The 24,128-nt window shown below is 39.6% G+C and overlaps 1 protein-coding gene across 1 annotated transcript in view; it reads right to left on the bottom strand.

Moving 5' to 3' along the window:
• oprm1 (opioid receptor, mu 1) overlaps positions 1-22,842 on the bottom strand; it is a 36,763-nt gene extending 13,921 nt beyond the window's left edge. Inside the window, exon 1 of the mRNA XM_042502756.2 lies at positions 22,341-22,842. Coding sequence (XP_042358690.1) covers positions 22,341-22,612 — 272 coding nt within the window. The 5' untranslated portion in view covers positions 22,613-22,842. The remainder of the gene's footprint in view (positions 1-22,340) is intronic.
• Positions 22,843-24,128: the final 1,286 nt, after the last annotated feature.

The raw sequence follows: 24,128 nt of genomic DNA, 5'->3' as shown, positions 1-24,128 counted from the left end.
TTAAAACACGTTTATAAGATGTGTTTCTAGCTTGATTTACTATAGTGTTGCCTTATTATTATATTCTACTGAGGAAATCTAACACAGTATTACTTATTAATTTCCCTGCCAGCGGCAATCATTTGATAAGTATCATTCATAAGGACGATGTAAGCTGTATCTCTCACGGATGGTTTCTCATTTAGGAAAAAAACTCTGACAAGAATATCGAAGCTCTGTTCTTCCTTTCACCTAAACCAAAGATAAGAACATTGTCTCATTATAATTCAGTAAACAGACCATACATAAATATGTTGATGGGAAATATTCAGCGTATTATTGACGGGAAGAGAGAGTGACAGAGAAGCCACAGAGAGGCCATACAGAAGTAACCATCTGCAAAGAGTAAATCTTCATTACGTGGTTTCCTGTGAGTAAACAACAGTTGACAACAGAAATTGCTCAATCTGCCTCTAAACTACCTTGACTTGGTGTTTTTTTCTTGGACCACTGAAGCACAGAGGCGGTGGATAGATGTGCCGTAATGGACCTTAAAATCACACAAAACAGTCCTTTGAGTAAAATCATGTATAATTCATGGCCTTCCATCAACCCATTAGCTGTGGTTTCCACCTGGGGGAATGAGGCACCTTCTTCTTCCTTCTGTTTCTCATCTTTATTTCTCCTTAAATGAGAAAAAAGCAGATTTGATGATGATTGTAAATTATCCCTGAGGCGAATCTGATGAGAATTTACAAACTAATCGCAAATGCAACCAGTTGAAAGAGGAACTTCAGCCTTATCTGACAGGCTGTTATTGAGGAAGCATTATTCAAACATCCAAATCATTTGACATATATGCAGATCCACAACTTTGTCACTAAAACTGTATTAATTTTTCTTATTTCAATACATTTACATAAAAAATAGGACTTTTTCACTTTGGTTGTTTAAATGCACATAATTTCAACAATGTGTACTGTGGCCATTTTGGCAAAATTATAATTATGATGAAATACTTTGGTTATATCCACACTCTGACTAAAGAGTCCAAATAATTCTCTAAGTACACTGCATGACAAATTACTGAAGTGAAATTACAATAACCACGAGCCTGCTGCTTATGAGCCTCATCTGTTGCTGACACTGTACTGTGAAAACACAGAAACAGATATTTATTACTTTGTGAGTCTTTTCTGTCTTGTGCCCTAATGATGTTTATCAGATTGAAAAATTCAGGGCGATACTTTTAGATTTTGGCATGACAGTGGAATTTTGATGATGGTATTAATGTGTAATAAGCAGCGTGTAAATATATACAGTTTACAATCAGTCCATTATTTACATTCATTTTCAACCACACAAAACCTAAAGAATAAAATATATTACATATCAGCTAATGAAACTGTTGCTCTTTCACTCTGATGTTCCCTATTCACCTCGCCTGTGTTTACTCAGCACAAGTAAACCCTTATGAAACGTTCAAAAAGGGGCATATTGATCTTATCTGTGTTACTCTTAATCGGGAATCTGAATATCCAAATACTTTAACTTCATAGCTGAACAACACCTCAAGTTACATCCATCCTATTATAATAAAAATAAATAAAAATAAAAAAACAGATGGACTTTGATTCCCAATGTATTGTTATTTACTCTAAATGTAATGTTTATACAAATGTGTGAATATATGCACAGATGAAGACTAAATCTATGCTTTACTTTCTCTTTTCATGTCTCTTTAATAATTTAATTAAATCCTTTATTAGTCCCACAGCAGGGAAATGTGTAATTTGTTTCATATATATTACTATCTGTTGAAAAGGGTTCACCTTATTTTTCTTGTTGTTATCGTTGTTGTTATTCTGTCTGAGATGTCGGGGTAGATAAGCTCCCCATTCAGGGATAATGAAATTATGGCTGTGTTCAGCCCCTACAAAACATAGCAAAATGTTTATTTAAAGAGAAACGGTGGTGTGTTGAACACCCTGTTGTATTATGCAAGCGCATTGCCGTTTAATAGACTGGCTTTTATTTAGTTCAGTTCAAATCAAGGGGCTTTATTGGCAAACAACTGGGAAAAATAGCTTTACCTTGCTAACGCAATAATGAAACAGAAACAAAAATTTTATTTGTTATATATGCTGATACTTCAGTAACACCTGTGACAAAGGAGAGAAACATATTTCAAAGCGACAACGAGGAAACATGGCTAACCCGGAAATCATGGCAGAACAGTGTACACTTTTTTTCAGATTGACTGCACCCAAGGGCTGCATTATTATGTCCTCTCAGCAGGGAGGGCACAGGCCCTGTTAAGATGGGTAAAATAGTTGTGCAGTAAATGGCATTCAGTTAAATTTGGTGCACTTGATCTGTTTAGGTCACCTATACTTAGGCAGGTGTTAGGATCATTCATTTGGTGAGACTGTGAAGGTAAAATGCAATTCAGTGGAATAGGGGTAGATAGCAGTTTGCTGTGAGACTGCAGCTTTTATTAGTGTTAAGCTTTATTTAGTACGTTGTATTCCATGGGGTGCAATTTTGCCTCTGTTTCAATCATCTGTCGGTTAATAAATACCACATTTTTGCACATACATTTGCCTATCGACCTGCTTCTTCAAAATGCCTTTTAAATTTTTCTGGCGCAATAATAACACTGTTCTCATACATATTTAGACATTTAAACCCATCACTGGTGCTGTCTGTGTCACTGGGATGAACCAGGCTAACACCAGCTGGTCAATAACAAAGAACAGACATTGTTCCAGTTCTTTGCGGCTGTCAATAATAGCTGAGCCTTGAGTGAAACAGCGACGGACGTGAATGCACATGGGACGACCCGGCAGGAGAGAAAATATGTTCTGCCCACACAGCGTGTTCACACTTCATGAATACGCCGCATGGAGCCATTTAAATGTGCCCGCATGTTAGTAAGTTGATAACTGTCTGTTTTCACATGTGAGCCTCGGGCCTCACCATGGCAACAACAATGACCAGGTGGCCGAATAATAAGAGAGCATAACAAGAACATAATGATAGCAGCACATTCATGAAAAGCACTTGTGGTAACATTCCTTGTCCAAAGCAATCTTTTACGTCTTTGTGGCCAAACAAAAACCAGTGCCATGTAAGTGTTTTCTTTTGGTTGATCATTTGGTTGTCTTTCCTGTTCTTATGGCCCTTCACTCCTACCAGCTATCTATTCTAATGGTTTTAACATCAGCTACTGAATATCACCGTCACTCGTCACTTGTGTAATTAAGGGACCCAAACCCCTAAAGGTGAATTTTAAATCTTTAAAGAAAACTCATTCAGTTTTAGTTCAGTAAACACCACAGTAATGAAACATAAAAGCAAAGTATTTAGGAAAAAAAGAGCAGAGGCTATTAATTTGAGCAAAGTAGAATAGAAAAAACACAAGGGTTTATAAAAATAAAACTGGATTAGGATTAATGACCTGCTTATTGCTGCTTTTAAAATAAACATTTCTGGGTTTTTGTTGCCTGGCGCTTTGTTTATTGTGTCACACTGATCATTTTGGAATGCTAACAGATATTCAGAGACGAATAACGTTAAAGCTGTAAACACCGCTGCGAGCTCCCTATTTGCAACAAGTCTGTAGTGAATCAACAGTTTTGTCACCATATTTCAACAAATGTCGAGATGAAACCTACACACTCGAGGTCAACAGTTTGGTACTGAGGGTGATTAATTTTCATGGCTCTTGTGAACAGCGAGATAAACATAATTCATCACTGATGCTGGCCCGTGTATGTGTAGCCCTGTGTATGAATAATGGACTGCTGCTGGGTGAGGATAAACCAAGGCCTGGTTGCAGAAACAGAGGCTGCTCATGTGAACAGACGTCTGTGTGCCTGCGGCTCCGGCCAATAACACTGTCCATGCTCACGGTGGGGAGCATGATGGATTAGGGTGCACACAGTGTGACAGTGTGACTGTGTGCATGTAAGACTGCCGGGCATGCGTCTCTGAGATTTGTGCTCTGACTGCATGTATGTAGTGTTCATGTTTGTGTGTGATGGGGATAAAATTCCCAGTTGCACTAAATGTAATTCTTTATGAAAATATCGATATTTAAACAAATTGTATGGACAAAACTGACTGATTCAGTTCATTACACACCTGACACACATCACAGTACTCAATCACATTAATGATCATGTAAAATTCAATACTGCCATGAACAGGTCCTGCTCACTGATTTGTAACATTACCCACTACGACCTAATTTGCACAGAGATATTAAAGGGATAGTCACCATGGTATAAACAATACTACAACATCTCAAGGCCGTTGTCAAATGTATATTGTCTTAATATATAGTTTAATGATGTATTGCTCACCCCTAATGTATTATTATGTTTAATTAAAATACATACATTAGGGATAGTAGTAGTAATCTAACAGCTCTCAGACAAGACTTAACAGTCTACAGCCAAACAAGTGATGCTGTGAGGCTGCAATGCTCAAAGAAAAGAAATGGAAGTGCCAGATAGATAGAATACATCATGATATTACACTGCAAAAACTGCCGATCTAAACAAGTGTAATAATCTTATATTTAGATTAAAAAATCTAGTTAGTCTTGTTTTAAGTATAAATGGATTATCTAGTGCTGACTAGGAAAGATCATTCGACTTAATTCAAGTAAATACAACTTGCCTGGTCTTGTTAAGCATCTTTGTCTTTTTCTGAGTTATTTTTAACTAGATACAGGAGACAAGTCTGGAAACATCCACTTCAGGTCTATAGAAACCTTATTTTAAGCACTAGTATGTCCAACTAGGCTTAAATAAATTGCGTGAAATTAGTGTTTTTGATCTTATTTCAAGATTTTATGGGCTATAATGAGAGTCACACAGTTTTACTGGTTTTAAGACATCTTAACAAGCAAAATTTGCTTACTGCACTGGCAGCCAAATTTGCTTCTTTTAAGTGCAAGTATGCTTAAATCTAGGGTGTTTGGCCTTAAATTTGACAGGCCATTTTTGCAGTGTATGGTGAAGCTCTAGGAAAAGTTAGGGGATCCCCAAAGTCATTAGTGTTTATCCTCTGGAGACCATTTGTTTCAAAATCTGTGCCAATCTGTGTTATAGTCTAGGTTATTCACTAGAAAAATAAACAAATTGACCTGCTGTTGTGGCTCAATTAGAGGTTTGGGGAATCATCAAAGTTGTCCTGCTCAGGGGAACATTCATGTCTGTACCAAATTTCATGGCAATCCATTCAATAGTTAATGTGAAATTCCACTCAAACCACAAATGTGAACCTCAGTTTAGTGCTAGAGGAAAAGTCAGGGGATTACCAAAATTCATTTGATTCATCCTCTGGGGACCATAAATCCCTCTTCAAAATGTTGTGCTGATTCATCCAGTCGATGGTGACATATTTCAGAGCATAAGTGAGAACTTTGGCCTGCTGGCAGCACTAGATGAAAAGTCTGAGGATCGCCAAAGTAAATAGAAATCATCATCATCTGGGCATGATGAATGTCTGCACCACATTTACGGAAAATCCATCGAATAGTTGTTGAAATAATTTAGTCTGGACCAAAGTGTTGGAACGACAGACAGACGAATATTGTCATCCACTAAGCCACCAATAGGAATAAACAGGCCCTGCAAACCAATACTCCTCAAAAAAGTGATAAGCACTGCTGTGTATGTTTGGTGCAACTGAGATGTAGATAGATGTAGAACAGATGTAAACACTTAACTGTGCACAAAGGGACATACTTACACACATACAAAAATAAGGGTTCAAAGCATACAAAGCATGGATGTATGCATGTATGGACGGTGGAGAACAGGAGGTGGGATGCAGGTATGTTTGCCATGTTTCTACAGATGTTTAGATGCTTTTATTTTTCACCATGATTTTCGCCTTCAGTAATCTCAGAACTCATCGGCTATCATCTAACGACAATAAAGCCTCTGAGGGGCACGGCAAATATTTCAGGTGATCTGGTGTAGCCAACAGGTACCCGAGGCTTCCTTTTCCATATGCCAGTCATTTCGGCTAATAGATATCTGCTTATGCAAATAATAATAATTATTAAAAAAAGCTGCATAAAGCTAAAAAGTACTCAGCCAATAGTTGATGGTATCAGATATTGCATTTCGGCAAATGTGTTCTGCCTCTCTACACAGACTGTTAACCTGCTGCTCTAAAGTGATTGTGCAAAACTTCTTGGACTACAAACGAGCACCAGAATACCTTAAATACCTTAAATACTTAAATCTTTTCCTGCTCCCAACAGATTCTGCACACATATGCAGGTATCTGTTTAAGGAGATTACGCCTTTGGTATTTATTGTATTTGCTATGAATCCAGGCAGACTGTTCCTTTAAATCTCTCTCTCAAGAGGATCATTCAAGTTTAATTTAATGTGATTATAAAATGGCACAGCTTACTTATAGGGGGCCTAATTTACATTAAAGCAGTTTATGTTTAATTTAACACCTGATGTAATAAAATACTTGATTAAAAATGCATTAGAGCTCCCGACTGTAAAACATTTCCCATAGAACGATTTGTCTCCAGAACAGAATGTGAATACGTCTACAACAACCTCAGTGTTGAGGTCAGACATAAGGCTTATATTTATTTATTTTTTGATGCATTAGTTGTATAAAGGATCCTGAATGTGATGTGGCTGTGAGAAACCAAAAAATGAACAAAAACTAAAATAAATGTCAGGAGGCTTCATCACTATAATGATTTCTCTCTTCTGCCTACATGACAGTGGATGGTTATTGCTTTATTGGTGTTAATATGTTTGGAAACTATATTTCCCTTATGGTACGAGATGAATTGAAGTAAACCCCAGTTATTTTTTTTAACTCTTTTTTAAATCATCAATCCATTAGAAAGGCACTGCTGGGAATATGCTGCAGAGGAAACAGATCCCAATGCAGCCCTAAGTGTTGCTAAACGGTTGCACATACACATTGTAAGCAGCCATAGCAGCACTTATATTCTGACACTGATATAAAGGCTCTTAAAAATGTTTTTTCATGAATCATGATGACACTTACTGTTCAAGGAAAGCTTGAAGCAACAAAATGCTGATGCATGAATAGTTAAAAAAAAAGGCAGATGATATGAAAAAGCAATATTTGTTCAATTAACCCTGAATTAACTGCATTTTGCAGGTTTCAGCTTTATTTAGGACTGACAAAACAAAACTGACAGCTCAGTACAGAAGTTTTTTCTCATGAGTTGACGGGCCAAAAGAGGGTTAAAACGCCAGTGAAACTAAAACATATTCCCTTATGTGTTCAAATAGCAGAGATGGGAGTGATAACTCTGCAGGGGACAATGTGCTGAGAGTAATGCTGCCATAAAGCTATCAACAAAGAAAGGTTTATTTCTGTCAGGATTCGAGGGTTTTGTTATAGTTATTCACATTTTTTTTTTAAGTTACTCTCCTCATTTGTCTTGTTTTACTTCCAACCTTTGTCTGTTTCCCGCCTGTGTTAATACACACCTGCTTTGTATCAGGCTCGTTAGTCCTTCCCTGTTTCAGAGTTTTCCCTGCACACCTGTCTGTTGTTAGTCTCGTTTGTCACACTCTAGTTTTACCTACCACACCCTCAATGTCTCCACTGTTAGTCAGTCCCTGTGTTTCCCTCCTTATTCCAGTGCTCACCTTCTCCAGCTGTGACTTGCTCTTAACATTAGTTTGCTTTATATACACTGATGGGCAGTAACGCGTTAGAAGTAACGCGTTACTGTAATCCAATTACATTTTCAAGTAACGAGTAAAGTCAGGGATTACAATTGCAAAAATAGTAATTAGATTACTGTTACTTCTCTGCAAGCAGGCTGCGTTACTGCGTTACTAAACCGTCATTTTGTTTTGTGAGACTGTCTCGTGACAATGACGTATGAGCGGCGCGACGTCTGTGGTAAACAACAGACGTGTAGTGATCAACAAGACAACATGGAGCGCGGGAAAGAGCAGGGCCGTGCAGCATTTAATTATTGGAAGTACCGACATTACTTTGAGTTTGACTCAGTTAAAGGTGACAAAAACATTAGCGTCCGCTGTACACTGTGCGTGGGAAGAAAACTTTTATCTACACCTGCATCTGCACCTAGCAAGCCGGCACGGGAATGTGAAACTCACCGAGAATCCCGCACTGACGTGTCCGCTGAGGCTACCGCATCCGGTTCCACCGAGCGAACCTCCGAGGGCCCTCCTCCTGCTAAACAGGTGAAAACAGACTGAAGACCGACAGGGCTTAGTGCCGCTGAACTGAAGAAGCTCGTCGCTGGCTATATTGTCGAGGACATGTTGCCCATTTCCACTGTAGACTCTGAATCGTTCCGACGCATCTGAGTTAAAGGATTGAAACTCATAAAACAAGTTTAAAAAGACAGTTTCATTTGATTCAGTTTTATCTAATGGAATATGCAGAAAGAATAGAATTAGGCTGAGAGGTCTATTGCTTTATATTGTATTCAGGTTGTGCATCATGTTTTTGAAAAGTAACTAAGTAAAGTAATTATGAAAGTAACTAATTACTTTTGAAAATAAGTAATCAGTAAAGCAACGGGATTACTTTCTTGGAGAAGTAATCAGTAATCAGTAACTAATTACTATTTCCAAGTAACTTGACCAACACTGTTTATATATATATATATATATATATAGATATATAATATATTAATTAAATATTCCAATTGCTATTGTGTTTAAGCTGTAAATACAATATGGTATAAATAGTAGCTGAGTATATATGATATGATTCCACTTGCTATGACTGCCATGTGATGTGTGTTTTTTTATTTGTTGGCTCATTCACACCCCCTATTAGACGTAGTTGATGTATGCCACCGGCTGTGTATGAATGTTGCCAGTTAGTGCGGGAACATGCCCGAAGTGAGTTGCAGAGCACAGCACTGTGTACAAATATTGTGTATTGAAGCCTGTACGTCCACTGTGTGAACATTAGGTGAACCATGGTGTAGGAAAATGTTCATGAAGAGAGTTATGAGTGGGTTGCTGTGCTTTTTACTTTCTAAAATATTCAAACAACACCACAATGCACTTGCTAAGCTAGCTTGTTAGCCTCTGTGCTAAATGAATGGTTTACTCTAGAAAGCGCTGTGTGTGAGCTGCCTGATAGAGCCAACTGTATAAGGGACAAATACATATCCTGTTTCTGTTCAGGTACATATTTTTATGTTATTATCATTTCTATATTATTTTGTTATGTTTGAATGTTGCCAGTTAGCAGGAGACGTGCTGAGTGCCGAGCGTGCTGTGTGCGAGCTGCCTTACAGAGTCAACTGTATGAGTGACCAGTACATAGACTGTTCCCGTTCTGAGAATAAACTGGAAAAGAGAGAAACTAGCCTCGTCATTTCAACACAATGCAGAGTCGAAGGGGTTATTTGGACCAGCCAGCTGCAGTGAAGTGCAACTGAGCGTGGTTACACTATGAGTTTGTTTTGGAGTCTTCATCCCCCCTTTGCCAAACTAGGGCTTTAACCAATACTCCCTGTGGGGGTTCAGGTCGATGATGATCGCCTTTTATTAAAGGCTTTGTTAATTAAATTGCCTTGCCATTGGTGTCTGCTTGAATGAAAAGGGAAGTAATTGGAGCAAGGAATAAAAGCACATCGTGAAGTATTTTGGCAGAATAAAATTGGAATATCGGAAGCGACGTGTTGAGTGACTGGTAATGGCTTCTCATCACAGTCTGAAATCCAGTTATAGAGAAATGATTTAGCACAAACACACAGAGATTCGTGGCTTTTCAGTCATCAAACAGCAATTCCACATCTGAGCTGGCCACTTCATTAACCACTTTCAATTTTTCATCATTACAAAAACTGTGTGTAGTCTTTGAAACTCAATGGGTGATAAAATTATTATTACCCATTGAGTTTCCCATAAATTGAGTTTTTGTGTGTGCCAGAAAGAGAAAAAAGACACAATTTAATAACTTTATCACTTCTGGCTCTATTTTAACAAAAATGAGAGCAAAGCACGAGGCCATGCATACACGCTCATTGAGTGTAGCCAAGAGCACCTGCTATTTTCACTCAAGGGTACTGTCAATATGTTCAGAAGGTTAAGCTGGAGAGTAGCAGAGACTGGAGGGTGTGCTGACTATTATCCTCTTGGCCAAAAATACTAAAGTGCCTGGCAAAGTGTATTTTTGGACCAAGAAAGTGGCAACATGTTGCGCTTGGCTGCACGTGTCTTTGCATTGGTAAGCAAAGTGAACTCTGCATGAGTTACGTCCCTCTGTCACATCCTGTCTTTCTTTTCAGGTTTGTCCTCTCCCTCCACTGCTAAGTACTTAAACGCGCTTTAATTGAGAGTGCAGACATACAAAAAACAGGTAAGCGTTTGCACGGGAACTTTATGCATCCATGTGAGGATCAGTAAACCACCTGCTATTCAGTCCTCTCTGAAAAAGACTAAACACATGACATATCCTGAGCTGCTCTTCACTTACACACTAAAAAAACACGTGTAAACACACACACACACACACACACACACACAGAGAAAATTGCAAAGAATTGGAAAAGTTAGCTACACGTCATAACATCAGTAAAACAAACAGCTTGGCTGAGCAAATTTCATGCTGTCAGACAGCGACAGGCAGATACTGTTAGTGCAGATGTGCTGCTGCACAAGTGGAGGGTCCAAGCTTAGGCGCTTATAGTGATGCATCGTTGTGAAGAATTACACGCAAAATCATGCACGAAGAAAAATGTGTTGAGGCATTTCAAAAAGACATCCATCAGCAGTGAGGTGGCACGTTGAACGCTCCTGATTGGCTTGACTGAAACTGACTTAGGGAGATCAATAATCTTTGGACACAGAAAGACAGGCTCAAATTGGGTAGAAACTCAGCAGATGTACAACCAAGTCACTGTTACAAGACACCCATCTCTTATACGCACACATGGCTAATAAAGAAAATGCCTGGTAACTGACGCAAATCATTCCCAGACATCAGCAGACACAAACACATTTCTCTTCTTATGTTTCTGTAGCAGCTTCCTGGCTTTCTTTACAGTGTAATTAAAGACAACATCACATTTTTAACTGTGCTCTGTAACATTATTAAAGAAGTATTTCACTGCTTGACAGATGGTCTTTTCATAAAAATACAATGTCTATGCAGTAGAAAAATGCTAATTGAAATTGGTGCGATATGACCAGAGACAACTGAGAAAAAGGACTGCTGCTGCGACTTTTCCTCATGAGGTAGAAAACCAACTACTACCAGCCTGTCTCTTGGTGCATTTCTATACTACTGTCAGGGATGTACAGCCTGTAATTTGCCCAGCTGAATGACACATTTTGCGTCATCCGGTGGTGTTTTGCTGGGGGAGAAATGGGTAGACTTTAAGTTTAACATAGTTCATTTACACGTTACCCATATTGTTATGGTAAACGGCAGGTTGAAAACTGGCAAAGTATCCCTTTACCTGCAGCCTTCAACCTGTGTGGTTCTGTGGTCTTTTTTAATTTGCAGTTTTTGTAGCACACATATTTTTTACAAATTGTTGGCATTGCATGTTTCTACAAACCACAAATAGCTAAATTTTTACAAACACGTTGCTGTTTGTCATGTGGCTTTGTAGTCCCCAAATATTTTTTTCTCATCACCTGTTGCTGTTTTTCCCACAGGGATTGTGCCATGATCATCTTTTACCAATACATCGCTGCATTTCCTGCCAGGATAGTGACACCGCTGCTTTATTCCAGCCGGGATTTTACCCAAAACACAGGTATTTTAAGCTAAAACATGATCTTCTCATAACAAAGTGGGACTTGTTCCTAAACCTAGCCAAAAGTTAATCACATCAATACTAAAAAGTAAAATTTCAATGTATTTGTGATATAATTACATGCAAGTGTAACATATCTGTGGTTTGCAAAAATATACAATGTCATTTTATTCTGGTTATTGGGTTGCACTCCTCCACAGCAATATCCGCTCGTACCTTGGGTCACTTCTGACTGGTGACAGCAAAACATGTCAAACTCAAGGTTTCAAAATGGGAGTCCACAGTCTTATGAGTGATGTCAAGGTGGCTACATTTTAAAAAAAAATGTATACAGACTATAACTTAAATAAAATAATTAAATCAATCAAACAAATCTGTAGGAAATTGGCAGCAGGAATGTGAAATGTGTGTGGCTTGTAATGAACTAGGCTAAAACATCCAAAACAATCAGTTAAAGCTGAAAATGATATACAGTATGTGTAACTGTCATGAAAAGACTTCTTATTAAGAAGTGTGTGCTAATTATTTGTAGGAGTTTTGTATTTCTTTAAATAGGCCAGTAAATTATTTTTTTGGATACAGCTGTTCAGTTCACAATGAAAACCACAACAATAAAAAACTTGACCTTGTTAAGAGATGCTTGAATGTAGTTTGCAAAACAGCCTCCAAATGGGATTATCTAGATCACGAAGAGTTGAATCACACATGCCACATATAATAAGCAACCAACGCATTGTGTTCTGCTCACGTGTTTGACAGTCGCTGCCCATTGTGATTCTCTAATGGCTTTCCATCTCCGGAAGTATGAAAAAAAGAAATAAGCAACCAATTTAAGCCTAACCCAGCCCAACCTCTGTGATGCTGGTAATGGAAACATGGAACTCTAGATGAGTCCATCAGCTTGTTGTTTAGGGACACCATTTTTTATGTACTACAGATCTTCAAAAAGGGTTTTTTTTTCTGTATCCCCCGAGCTTTCAAACTGGGATGATGTCATCACTTGACGTCTTTGGCTTGCTTTGTTTGCTCATTCGTGGCATGTTGCAACAGTAAGCTATTCTTGTGGAAAATCCTGTTTTTGAAAAGACAAAAAGACGTACGGCAGGATTCATACAGCTGGGGGGGTGGGGGTGACAACATCGTCAAATTGATTTGGAGAACAAATCTGCGATACCCTCTGGTGCTTTGAAATGCCAGCCTTGATGAAGACGGACATGTTTAATTGTACATGTCATAGAGAATAAAGAGCAGAATCGGGATAGGGGAGTGAGTCACCTTGTAATTGACAGAAAAAAGCCAAAAGCATCCATCAATCATCAAGCAGAGAAAGAGGCAAAAACTTTCTTTTGTTCCCACCTCTTCAGTAAATCATTGCTCATCTATTCTGCCTCTTACTCAGTGTGGACTATGGCTACATTCCTCCAATAAATACCTTCTTGATTTTCTCTGAGATCTCTTCAGTCTCCAAAGCCAAGGTCTGTCAAATTCCCAAAGATTCATGTAACTGTTAATGAATGAGTCATGATAGAATCAGGTAAGGACATTGTGCTGAGTTTTCCTTTCACATATGTAGCACGCAACATGAGATTTTCTGAGTTAGAAGTGTTCTCACCAACTGGAAGTATTTTGTATGGTTCGGGCAAGGAGAGGCGCTGGAAAATAACACCACAGTTGCGTAGCCGGTTCGTAATTTGGTCACAAATCTTGCCATTCCTTGAATTTGACGATTCCAGAATTGGTCTTTAGCCCAGTTCTTTATATGAACTGGGCTTAACTGGATAGACTATATTCTGTCATATAGTCTATCCAGTTAAGCCCAGTTCATACAAAAGATTCGTAATGATAGGAAACCATTTTAGAGCGCTGCAGAGAAAAGCTGCAGCAGTGTTTCAACTGATTGATTGATTGATTGAAATGTTTATTTCGAATATGCAGTGAACAAAGCAATAAGTGTGAACTGGCCAGTCTGAGCTGAACTCAAACCAGCTCATGTTGTCACCTGTGACTCAGCTTGTCAAATCGGCAGCGGCTGGTTTCAGAACGTAAAGCGGGTCACCTGTTTTAACAGCCAATCTGCTTGTAGCAAAGTCAGCTGGGAACGTCAAACTGACCACACATGGCAGGTTCGCTTCCTGTGGCATTTTGTGGGTCACTGCTGCTGCTCGCTTTATGTATTCTTATCTAGGGATAGATAATAGTATAAACAGGTAATGGTTTTAAAAAGAAATATCAGAATGGGTCACCATATTGATTTCTGCCAATTTTACAAACCGATATATAGATTTTTTTATTGACAAAGTGAACAAGTACAAAACATCAACCCTAAGTAGAAGCCCAAATGAATTGTTGTATATCTGCATATCGGATATCAGCAAAAAATCCAATATCGTGCATCTCTAATCTTATCACAACACATTGACTCATTAATCGCTGCTGGTTATTTAAGTCATTTTGGCACATTGATTATGAATATTGTCCATCCGAAGCTCAGGCAGATGTTTTTGTTATTTCATCACAAGCCTACAGAGAAGCTAGCATCTCACTATCCTCACTGAGTAAAATGAGCAGGACAAGCTGAAAATCAGAATAGCAATACTAAGAGTTGTTGCTAATGAGATGGTAAACTGTGTCGTCTAGTTGCATTGCTGCAAACTGGCAGGTTTTTAGAATGTTGCAGATCGGCAGGTTGCAAGTAGTTGCATGTTTCAACTTATCTGGTTGCGTGACTTTGATATGAACTGAGCTTTAGACATTTTTGTTACCTTCTTTTAGGAAATTACCCTTTTCCCTAACCTTCGGATGTTTTTCTTTCTTCCAGTGTCACGGAAACTGCATGATCGAAAGGCCATCAACACAACCACACTCTCACTGTGAATTCTCTGGACCTGCTCTCCGCACTAGGGAGCTGGCAAGGTAAAGTCCATTTAATGTCCAATCAAACTGATTCAGACATTTGCGTTCTTACAAACAGAACTCCTGGGTAATGTCTGGGTCTGCGGTGCATATGTGACAGGGGCTTTTATATGTCTTTAGTCCTTTTCCTGAGTTCAACAATCAGACTTTGCTGAGTCTCCAGCAGTGTCCAGTGATGTTAAGAAGCTCATTACACACACACACACACACACACACACACACAGGAAGGATAGCCTAATTGCCTCTCAGATCTGTCGACTCACAATTGTCTCGCTAACAAGAAATTAAACTCTGTACCACCCTGCTGTGTGCAGATGCACAAATTTAGAAAGAGCAGCATGCTGTATTTCCTCCTTTCTGTGTTTTTCCAACGACCTTGTCAATCTCTGATAATAGTAGCGATCATTGAAATTCAGGCAGCTTTTTGGTAAACACACGAGTCGAGCAATAAATCTTCATTAGCAGCTGATATTTTTATTATTGCTGCAGCCCTGAATACATTTGTCTTGACACACTTGTGCCGGGTAAATTTGTCACTACTTTAAAGCAAACAAAGTAATGGCAGCATTAAATCCAAAGGCAAGCGGAAATTATCGAGCTGTCCACTTGTCATTGGCAGCAAATTCAGGGCTGTGCAGCTCTTCAAAAACTGAGGTCAGAGCCCTCAACCTCAAATGTTCAATGCTTGTGAAGAGGTGAGAGAAGGATGCGCCAAGTGCTGTGCACACATAAAGGAATGCATCTCAAAAGACAGATGGTTATCCGGAGGTTCAGGGCTGCTGGAAGCACGACGTCTGTTGTTTGTTCAGCTTTTCTGTGTATACCTGAAAGAAATCCATAGGCTGGATGCTCCTACATTGAGTGAGTGACCACGTGTTCAAAGTGAAATGAGAACAATTCGCATCCATTATGCATGAGGATATTCATGAATACACATGAAAGACATTTTGAAGCAACCAGAGTCTATTCATAAGTCATCAAAGTGAAAATGGAGTCAGTGAGGTTTGACTTGTATGCATTTTTTCTTGGTTAAAAAAATACTTTACACACCTAGTGACTAATTTGTGTTAATTAGGGAGAAGCCATTCTCTTTAATCCCACACACCTCCTGTTAATTGCAATGTGTAAAACATTCTAGGAATTCAAATGCAGTGCATCCTAAAAATACAGACCTTTTGTGTTGCAAAAGACTAGGTTTATGGGTTTATTGTAAAACAATATACTGACATGCCTCTACATAGAAAGGAGTGGCTTTTTGTTTGCTGTTATTGTTCCTCCTTTCCATACTGGCCTTAAGCATTTTGCTGCTGGAAAGATGGTCAGTGATTGTGTCCATATTGGCAGAAATGAGAAAGTACAATTCAGGAACACATACTGCCCTGTTATTATAATGCAAAGTTTGTTAAAATTCAAAGTACCCCTTAAAAGAAAGCCCTTCCAACAGCATGTCAATGAAAGTGATTGGGGACAAAATCTGAAGTCCTGGTTTTGTGTAAAGATGTATTCTGAAGTTCAGCTGAAGTTTATATGAGGGTTCTTCAAGATGTTATCTTCCAAAGTTGCAGTCTTTTTAGTATGCATTTGCCTCTTTGTGTTTCCCTGGACAGTTTCTTGCTGAGTGGTGGCTGAACGGAAATTGGTACTGAAGAGAAAGAGTGATTGTCCAACTCAGACGGTTAACTTCAGCTGAACTTTAGAACTCATTAATGCCAGAGACGATTTTGTCTCCCTATCACTTACATGGAAATTGCTTTAGAAACAATTACAGCGACCTATATCTTTTCAATGTACTATATGGGTATGTCACTATTATTTTAAGATGTGCTGTGAAAACTGTGAAAAAAGATTGTTTGCTTTCAACTAATCCAAGCTCTGGAAATTATTTCGAGAAAAGGCTATAAGCCGTCTGGATTGTGGTCGAGCATTACCCCAGCTGTTGACATCATATCAAAGGGCTGCAGATTAGTTGTTTGAAACTCAGCCTGAGACTGTTTGTCATGTCGGGCAGCGGGAGCCAAAAGAAAACCATTAGAGAGAAACGTTAGCGAGGCTCAGTGACATTAGTCTTGTGAAGCAGATTGTGTTGACTCTCATCATAACACCTTTTTTTCATGCGCAAAGGGTTCAAACGCTCACATAAACAGCAGAGACACAAAAAAGTAACTTTGACATCAGAGAGCAGGGTCATGGAAAATTTGTGGAGAGGTAACAAAAATATATATGGTTGTATTTGTTGTGCTACTACAAAGAAACAGCAGTTTGGTGCATCCAGCTCAGCAGGTACAGGTATTCAAAAGCCTCCTAAAAATCCAGAGTTTCAGAAATGCTTTGGCTGCCGAATGTGATCAGCCAGGTACAGCTGTTGATCTAGCTGGATGTTGGATGGAGGCAGGGCTTTTGGATGGTGATGGAGTCATTTTGCACTCACCAGGCTCAAAACGCCTCCCAGTGTTTCCATGGTAACAGGAAAGCACTCTGCACTGGCAGCGTATTCCTTGTGGAACCTTGCGGTCTGCTGTTCAACCGCAATTGATTTTTCCGATTGAGCGTGCAGATCTCTGGTTGCGATTGTTTGCTCACAAGAAGTTTGCGGATGTGAGTGTGGGGCATACAGACGAGGGACACGGAGACAGCGAAAGGACACGGAGATAAAGAGTGAAGGAGAAATGTTTTATGGCTTTTAGGTTATCAGTACACAGACAGTGAGGGGGAAAACATCTCTAATCCCCTCGCTGTCTCTATTTAATCTAGCAAAAATGCATCCAAGGCCATGACAATAAAGTGGGGACAAATGGTTAAAGACTACATTTCCATTTAACGGTAAATATCCTCTGTGTGTCATTAGCTAAATGGCTCTTCATTCTCAATCTGCCAGCAGAGAGAGAAGAGACCAAAAGACGGGCGGAGCAAAGAAAGACAAAGAGGTTGATGAATGTTAATGACTTTGAGGGATTGCAGTTCTCAGAGGAATGAGACACATCCTTTACCTTCCTCCCAATTTTCTTATAGTCTCATTTAGTCGAAATCCACAAAACTTTTCTTGTTCACAACCACGCATGCCTGCACACACAATGCTGCTTGAGTCAGTTTTGTTTCACTGCTTTTGATAGAAGGCAATGGTTGAAAAACAGCCAAGGACAAGAAAGCTAAAGCTCAAGTCATGCCCTTACATCTCTCATCTGCTTTGTGGACAAACTACTTTGGAATACATAATGCGAGCTTGTGTACCAACTCATACATCATAAATACTCTTCAACTCTTGCCAGACATGTGCAGAAAGGCTTGCATCCCACCCTTAAAATGATGCTGGTGCATAACTTATACTTCAGAAGGTGATTTCTCTTCAGTTTGCCAGGTACTCCCCTTTCTTTTTCCACATGTTTGTTGCTATGGCAGTGGCAGGGGTGAAAGAAAAAAAAAAACATTTACTGTCTTTACTGTTACATCATTGTTTCTCACGTATGTTCTTTGAAATAAGTGCTTTTAATCATCACATGAAAAATGATAATAAAGCATGTGACAATAGAAAAAAAAAGAGGAGCCTTTTCAACTGCAGCAGACAATAATTAGCCGTCAGTTTTTCTGCAAGAGGGCAGTACAGCGGTACTGCCAAACGCACTCATCGACCCATAACATTTCCATAAGGAGACACATTCTGCAGCCTTAGTTGTTGTAGGTGAAGCTGCCCATGTGGCCTACGCTAAGGCTCCTCAAGCATGATGCAGCATCAGTTAGTTCGAAATTAATGTGGTCAAAACTAAAGAACTGCCTATTTGCACAAAACAAAAACTGTGACCAACTTTAAACATCTTGGCGCAGTTCTTGACTCGCAGGTGAGCTTCACTGGAAATACAGAGTATGTTTTAAAGAGATGCTCACAGTGACTCTACCTTCTCAGGAAACTTTGTGGTTTGGGTGTTAGTCAGCAGATTTGAGAATTAGTGTATAAAACTATGATTGAGAGTGTTTTAACTTTTCACATTCCTTGGTGGTCACCTAAGCTGTACAGGTAAGAGCAAACTTTCTAGGATTGTGTCTAGGTCAAGTAAGATAGTCAGCAAGCCACAAAAGCCTTTAAGCCAACTTTCTAAAGGAAGTAAGAGGAAAAAAGCGAGGAGTATCTTAGCACGCTTCCATTCTCTCTTTAGACAGTTTGGCGCTACAGAATCCCCCTGGCAACTAAAGATGTATTAAATAAGCATAGACTGTATATAAAGGTAGACACACATCCCCACTTTACCCCGCTATGCTTAAGTGAGGTTGAAATAGCGGCGATACGGGCATTGCCATCTTGCAAGGGTGATGTCATTGAGAGCCAAATTCTGTGCAGTAGCGATATTAATAGTGGGGGAGTTCCTGCAAAAACACCTATCCGACCAATTGTGAGCAGCGCCATTGAATGTGACTGCATGGATTGGCACACACAGCTGTCAATCATGGTGGAAAATACCCCTTTTTTTATATAAATTAATAACTCATTAATACCGAATGAATCATAAAAACAAACAGCTGAAAAAACATCAGATGATAAGAAATACCCTCAGGGTCAGAAACCATCTTTGGGAAAATTTTATTTGGCGTGTACTTTGAGATTTTAGTTTGGCCTATGTCCTGCTCATGGAGGGGCGGGCTCCATGACCTGTACTGCAGTCAGACACCAGAGGGTGTTTGAGATTAAAACGTTACACTTAGGGGGCACTGTCATGTCGTCGATCTTTATTTACAGTCCATGTTAAGAAGTCATTCATCTGGTGCAGTGCAGTCTCTCTTTTTGATTTTATGTGCATGTTTTTGGGCTGTTGAGTTCATATAGTTTATACATTTGTGCTGGTATTGGTAATGGAGTTACCAAAATTTGGGATTTTGGCCGTCGCCATCTAGGATTTTCAAGGCCAAAAGTGACCATATTTGGACAAAAGGGTTGAGATGCGGAGCAAGGGGTGCATTTCACTGATAAACTGTGGCAGCCTGTTACTTAAACAGGTGAGTTATAAAAGAGCTGTCATGAACAGGGAGAGTAGCTTTACAGACCACAACCATTTTCTGTATGAAACTTTTAGCATGATTATTTCTGTTATTAATTTGGGTATTTTAACATAGGCATCTGTGGGCGTTGACTCATTTTTGGAGCCAGCCTCAAGTGGCCATTAAAGGAACTGCAGTTTTTTTTAGCCCCAGAGGTTGCTGCTTAGTTCAAACTCCAAAACACTGTGATCCCAGCATTGTCACACTAGTCTGTACACTTTACATGTTAATGTACTTTATTTTCTTTTCCTATTTTAAGATCTTTTGTTTTTTTTATGCCTTTTTTTATAGGAAAGGTTCAGCATGAAAGCGGAACAGAAAGAGGGAATGACATGCAGCAAAGAGCCAAAGGTTGGAATTGAAAACTCCTCACTGCTGTGGCAAGGTCATCACCCGCTCCACCAGGTGAGTGACTGGGTTATTTTGAATGATTTTTAAGTGTTCATTAATATAACATTCTTTCATATAACATCATCATCACATAGCTTACCATCCCTTTTAAAAATGTAACACAGTAATGTTTACTCACATATTTGATATACATATATAATAATACATATTTGAGCACATTTTAACACAACTAATGTTACTTTCATTGGGTAAAACATTACACCATACTCTTTCCACCTGTGGCCCAAGGGGTAGATCTACTGTGAATAATTTGGGGTAGAAAACATGGTGGCAGAGATGCATGCATTCTTTAGCAAAACAGAACTATTTGGGGAAGCACTCAGACTGGAGGGGTTGATGTGTGCACTCTGGCAAATGAGCATTCGTTTGACGCTGCATCTGCCCAAGAAACTTTGGAAAACTGAGGAGAATTATATGGTGTAACAAAGTAATAGTAATATATTATAGTAGTAATAGGGAGGTAAATCAAAATAAAGGAGTCTACTCTTCTTTTAACACTCTAATTTATCTAATAAAATGGTGTTGTTTCAATTCTAAAGCCATTTAAGTGGCCATCTTGCAACTTCAGCACAGAAAACCCTCCACTGGGCCGCTCTTCACTGATTCTATCAGACCCACAAAGTGGGTAATCACGAGGTGGAGAAACGATCGTAGACCCCTTTTAGCTTTATCTCCATCCTCCTCAGCTTTCTCGTGACTCACCATCAATCTCTCACCCCTCAAGCTTCCACTCACGTACAGCTTCTTTCTAGGTTCATTTCTCACCTGTTTTGTCCTCATTCTCCTCCTCTACCTGCCTCATATATCTGCTGACTTTTTAAACCTGAAAGAGGCTCATCCGGGCTGACATTGCATCAGCAGGGGAGCATTTAATCAACATAAATGTCTGATTTTCAAGTTTTATTGAAGGCACCACCTGTATGTGAAATCCATCCCAGTGGTTTCTGATGTAATTATACACTGCTTTATTCCTTTAAGTGTTAATATCAATATCAGTGTGAGATAACTGAAAATAACCAGCTTGTAAGACCTTCCTAATACTGAGTTACAGCATTTCTCCATGCAGGAACATTTAGTCAGTTGGTTTTTAAAAGTAAAAAGAAAGTTAGAAGATTTCATTTGGCACCACGGGTCATCATTGCTTATTCCTTGTGACAGGTTATTAAAGAGAATAAAAGCTCCTCCTGTGATGAGATCTCAAAACATTTGTTTTATACAAAGTTTTAATGATCAATTAATAAGATGTTAGTTAAGTGAAGAGATTCTGCATGAGAGAGGCCTAGATTAACCATTTAAGACCTGGATCCTGTTCTGCGTTAAGATGCCTTTCACAGCCTTTCAAACCACTGAAACCTGATTTTTTTTTTTTTTCATTTGAAAACATGAAGAGAAACTTAAGTAGCATTAAGCAAGATATGTCACATAAAATGCAAACATTTGGCATTTTTTTTGTTTTTACAAAATTCTTGCTATTGTTTTGGGTCATTTATTGTTAAGTTGTTTGTCAAGAATTAAATATGGTTAAGCAATTGGAGAAATACTGGAACATGCAAGTCTTTTGAGCTCAATAATACTCAACATTATACTCATCTTTCATGTAAAATGCCAGAGTTGATTTAAGGCCTCTCATCCAATAACATAAAAGGTAGAAGAAGCACAGCCATGAACAAGGAAACACTGAAGCCATTGTGCACATGACAACAGCAGCATCTGACAGAATCACAGTGCATAATGGTTTTGTTTAGCACTCACATGGGAGTGATGTGCAGCATCTGTTTCTAGTTTGGTAATGGCATTTTGGATGAAAAAGGTGGAGAGAGAGCGAATGTGATGTGTGTCTGTATATACAACACACCCTCTGATATTATGGATATTGGCTGTAAAAATAATAATAATAATAATAATAATAATAATAATAAACTCCCCTCTCCATCTCCATCCTTGCTGGGCTCGCTTTTGCGCGCTGCTGGAGGGAACCTGCTGCGCGGTTGGAGGGATTTTACGCACGAACCGCAGCTGAGCTGGCAGCACTGTCAACATTCACATGGACTCACACGGCTCTTATAAACACACACACACACACACCTTTACGTGCAGCATGGTTAACACAGCAACAGGTTGCTATAAAGCCCTCTCTCACTTTAAGATTTGTTTGAAAAGGGTTTCATTGTGCGCAACACAGTTGAGAAAACATCAAGACACATCAGTGTTTTTACTGTCTTACCTTACTATGATATACATGACCAGCACGTTTCCAACCAGCCCCACCACGCACACTATGGAGTAGAGAGCGGTGATCACAATCGCGATGATCACCGGGTTGGTGTCGTCGTACAGGCTGCCGGTCAGTCCGCGCTCCCCGTGGCACGACACCTCCGTGAAGCTCGTGGTGTTGTTACTATCGGTGAAGTTCCCACAGAAGCTGCCGCTGCTGTTGTAAAGCACGGGGCTCCCGTAATTCGCGTCCGAGCCGTTGTCTGCGCTCTCCATGGTCATCGCTCGGTGCTCGCGCTGAGGTGTTGCTCTCTCGCCTCCTCCGGTGCCCGTCGGCGGACTCGGTGGCTGAGATGCCCCGCTTGGTGCTTGTTGTTGTTTCACGCTGGAGATGCGCTGCGTTTCCGGCACTGGACGGACCGCCGGTGTATGTCACTGTGTTGAAGAAGGTGGCCGCGTGTGATGAGGGTTAACACCAGGCTGCGCGAGACTCAGTTTACCAACGAACACCCCCCACCCCCCCACCCCGCACGGAGCAGAAGCGACGACGTGAAAATGAGTTACTTCGCTCCCTTTTTCTCCCTTCCTGTCCTTACACTTCCTTTCCTTCCTCCGCGCTCATTTCTTTATTCCATCATTTTTTCATTCCTTTTATTTCCTTGCTTCTTTCCTTCCGCTTCAGCCTTCATTTTCTCATCTTTTGCTTGCTTCCTACCTGCCATCCTTTCGACCTTTCTTGCACCATCCCTTCATATTATTGTTTTCTTTCTCCCTCCTTTATTTGTTCACTCCCTCCCATCTTAGATTACTTTCTTGTTCCTCTCGTTCTTTCCTTTATCCCTTTCTTTCATCCACTACTTATTCTCTGTTTCCTTCCTTTCCTTCTTCCTTCCTAGCTTTCTACCTTCCATCCATTTTATCTCTTGTATGTTTCCTTCCTCTGCCATCCTCTCCTTAACTTCCACATATTGTACACTCCCTTTTTTAAAAGATTATTTTTGGGGGCATTTTCCCTTTATTGGTAGGACAGCCTGAGATTGACATGAAAGGTGGGAGAGAGAAGGTGGGATGACATGCAGCAAAGGGCCACAGGCCGAACTCGAACCCGGGCTGCTGCAGAATGTTTTTGCCTTTATTACATATTTTATTCACTTCTTGTTCTTCTCTTTCTCCCCTTTCTGTCTCTCTTTGCAATACTCCTATCAACCACTCCCCTCATCACTTCTGTTTCCTTCCTTTTCTCTTCCTTCTCCCCTCTCTTCCTATCTTCCTTGTATCTTTCTTTCCTCACTGATTACCCCCCCCTTGTCTTATCACCCTTTCCTCTTTTAGTGTCCTTTCTCCCTCCTTTCTCCACCTTTTATTGTTCACTCCTTCCTTCTTTCTTTCCTCCGATGTTTAATTCTGTTCTTGTGCTCTCTCCTTATTTCCTTCCCTTCTCTCTTTACTTCCTTCTTTGTTCATCCCCTCTGTTTCCTTCCTTTTCTCCTCTCTTGCTTGCTTCCTACATCCTCTCCCCTTTCTTGCATCCTTTCTTCTCCACTCCCTTCTTACCCCCTTTCTCTCATCTATGTTCATCCCTTTTACATTTTTATTCCTGTCTCTATCCTTTCCTATATTTCCACCTTTCAAATTTTTCATATTTTATTCCCCTCTTTTCTTTTCTTTCATCCCCCACTCTACTTATTGTCTTCTCCTTTGTGCTTCCTTTCTTTTCCTCTACTTTTTCTCTCTCAGGTCTTGGTTCTGATTGAGGCTTTTGTTTGTTTTTTGTATGAACAGTTTTACAAGGTGCTCT

Source organism: Plectropomus leopardus, chromosome 13 (assembly GCF_026936395.1).
Source record: "Plectropomus leopardus strain MGB_pleo_1.0 chromosome 13, ASM2693639v1, whole genome shotgun sequence".
In the NCBI taxonomy this organism is placed as follows: domain Eukaryota; kingdom Metazoa; phylum Chordata; class Actinopteri; order Perciformes; family Serranidae; genus Plectropomus; species Plectropomus leopardus.
This window is presented reverse-complemented; position numbering and strand designations above follow the sequence as displayed.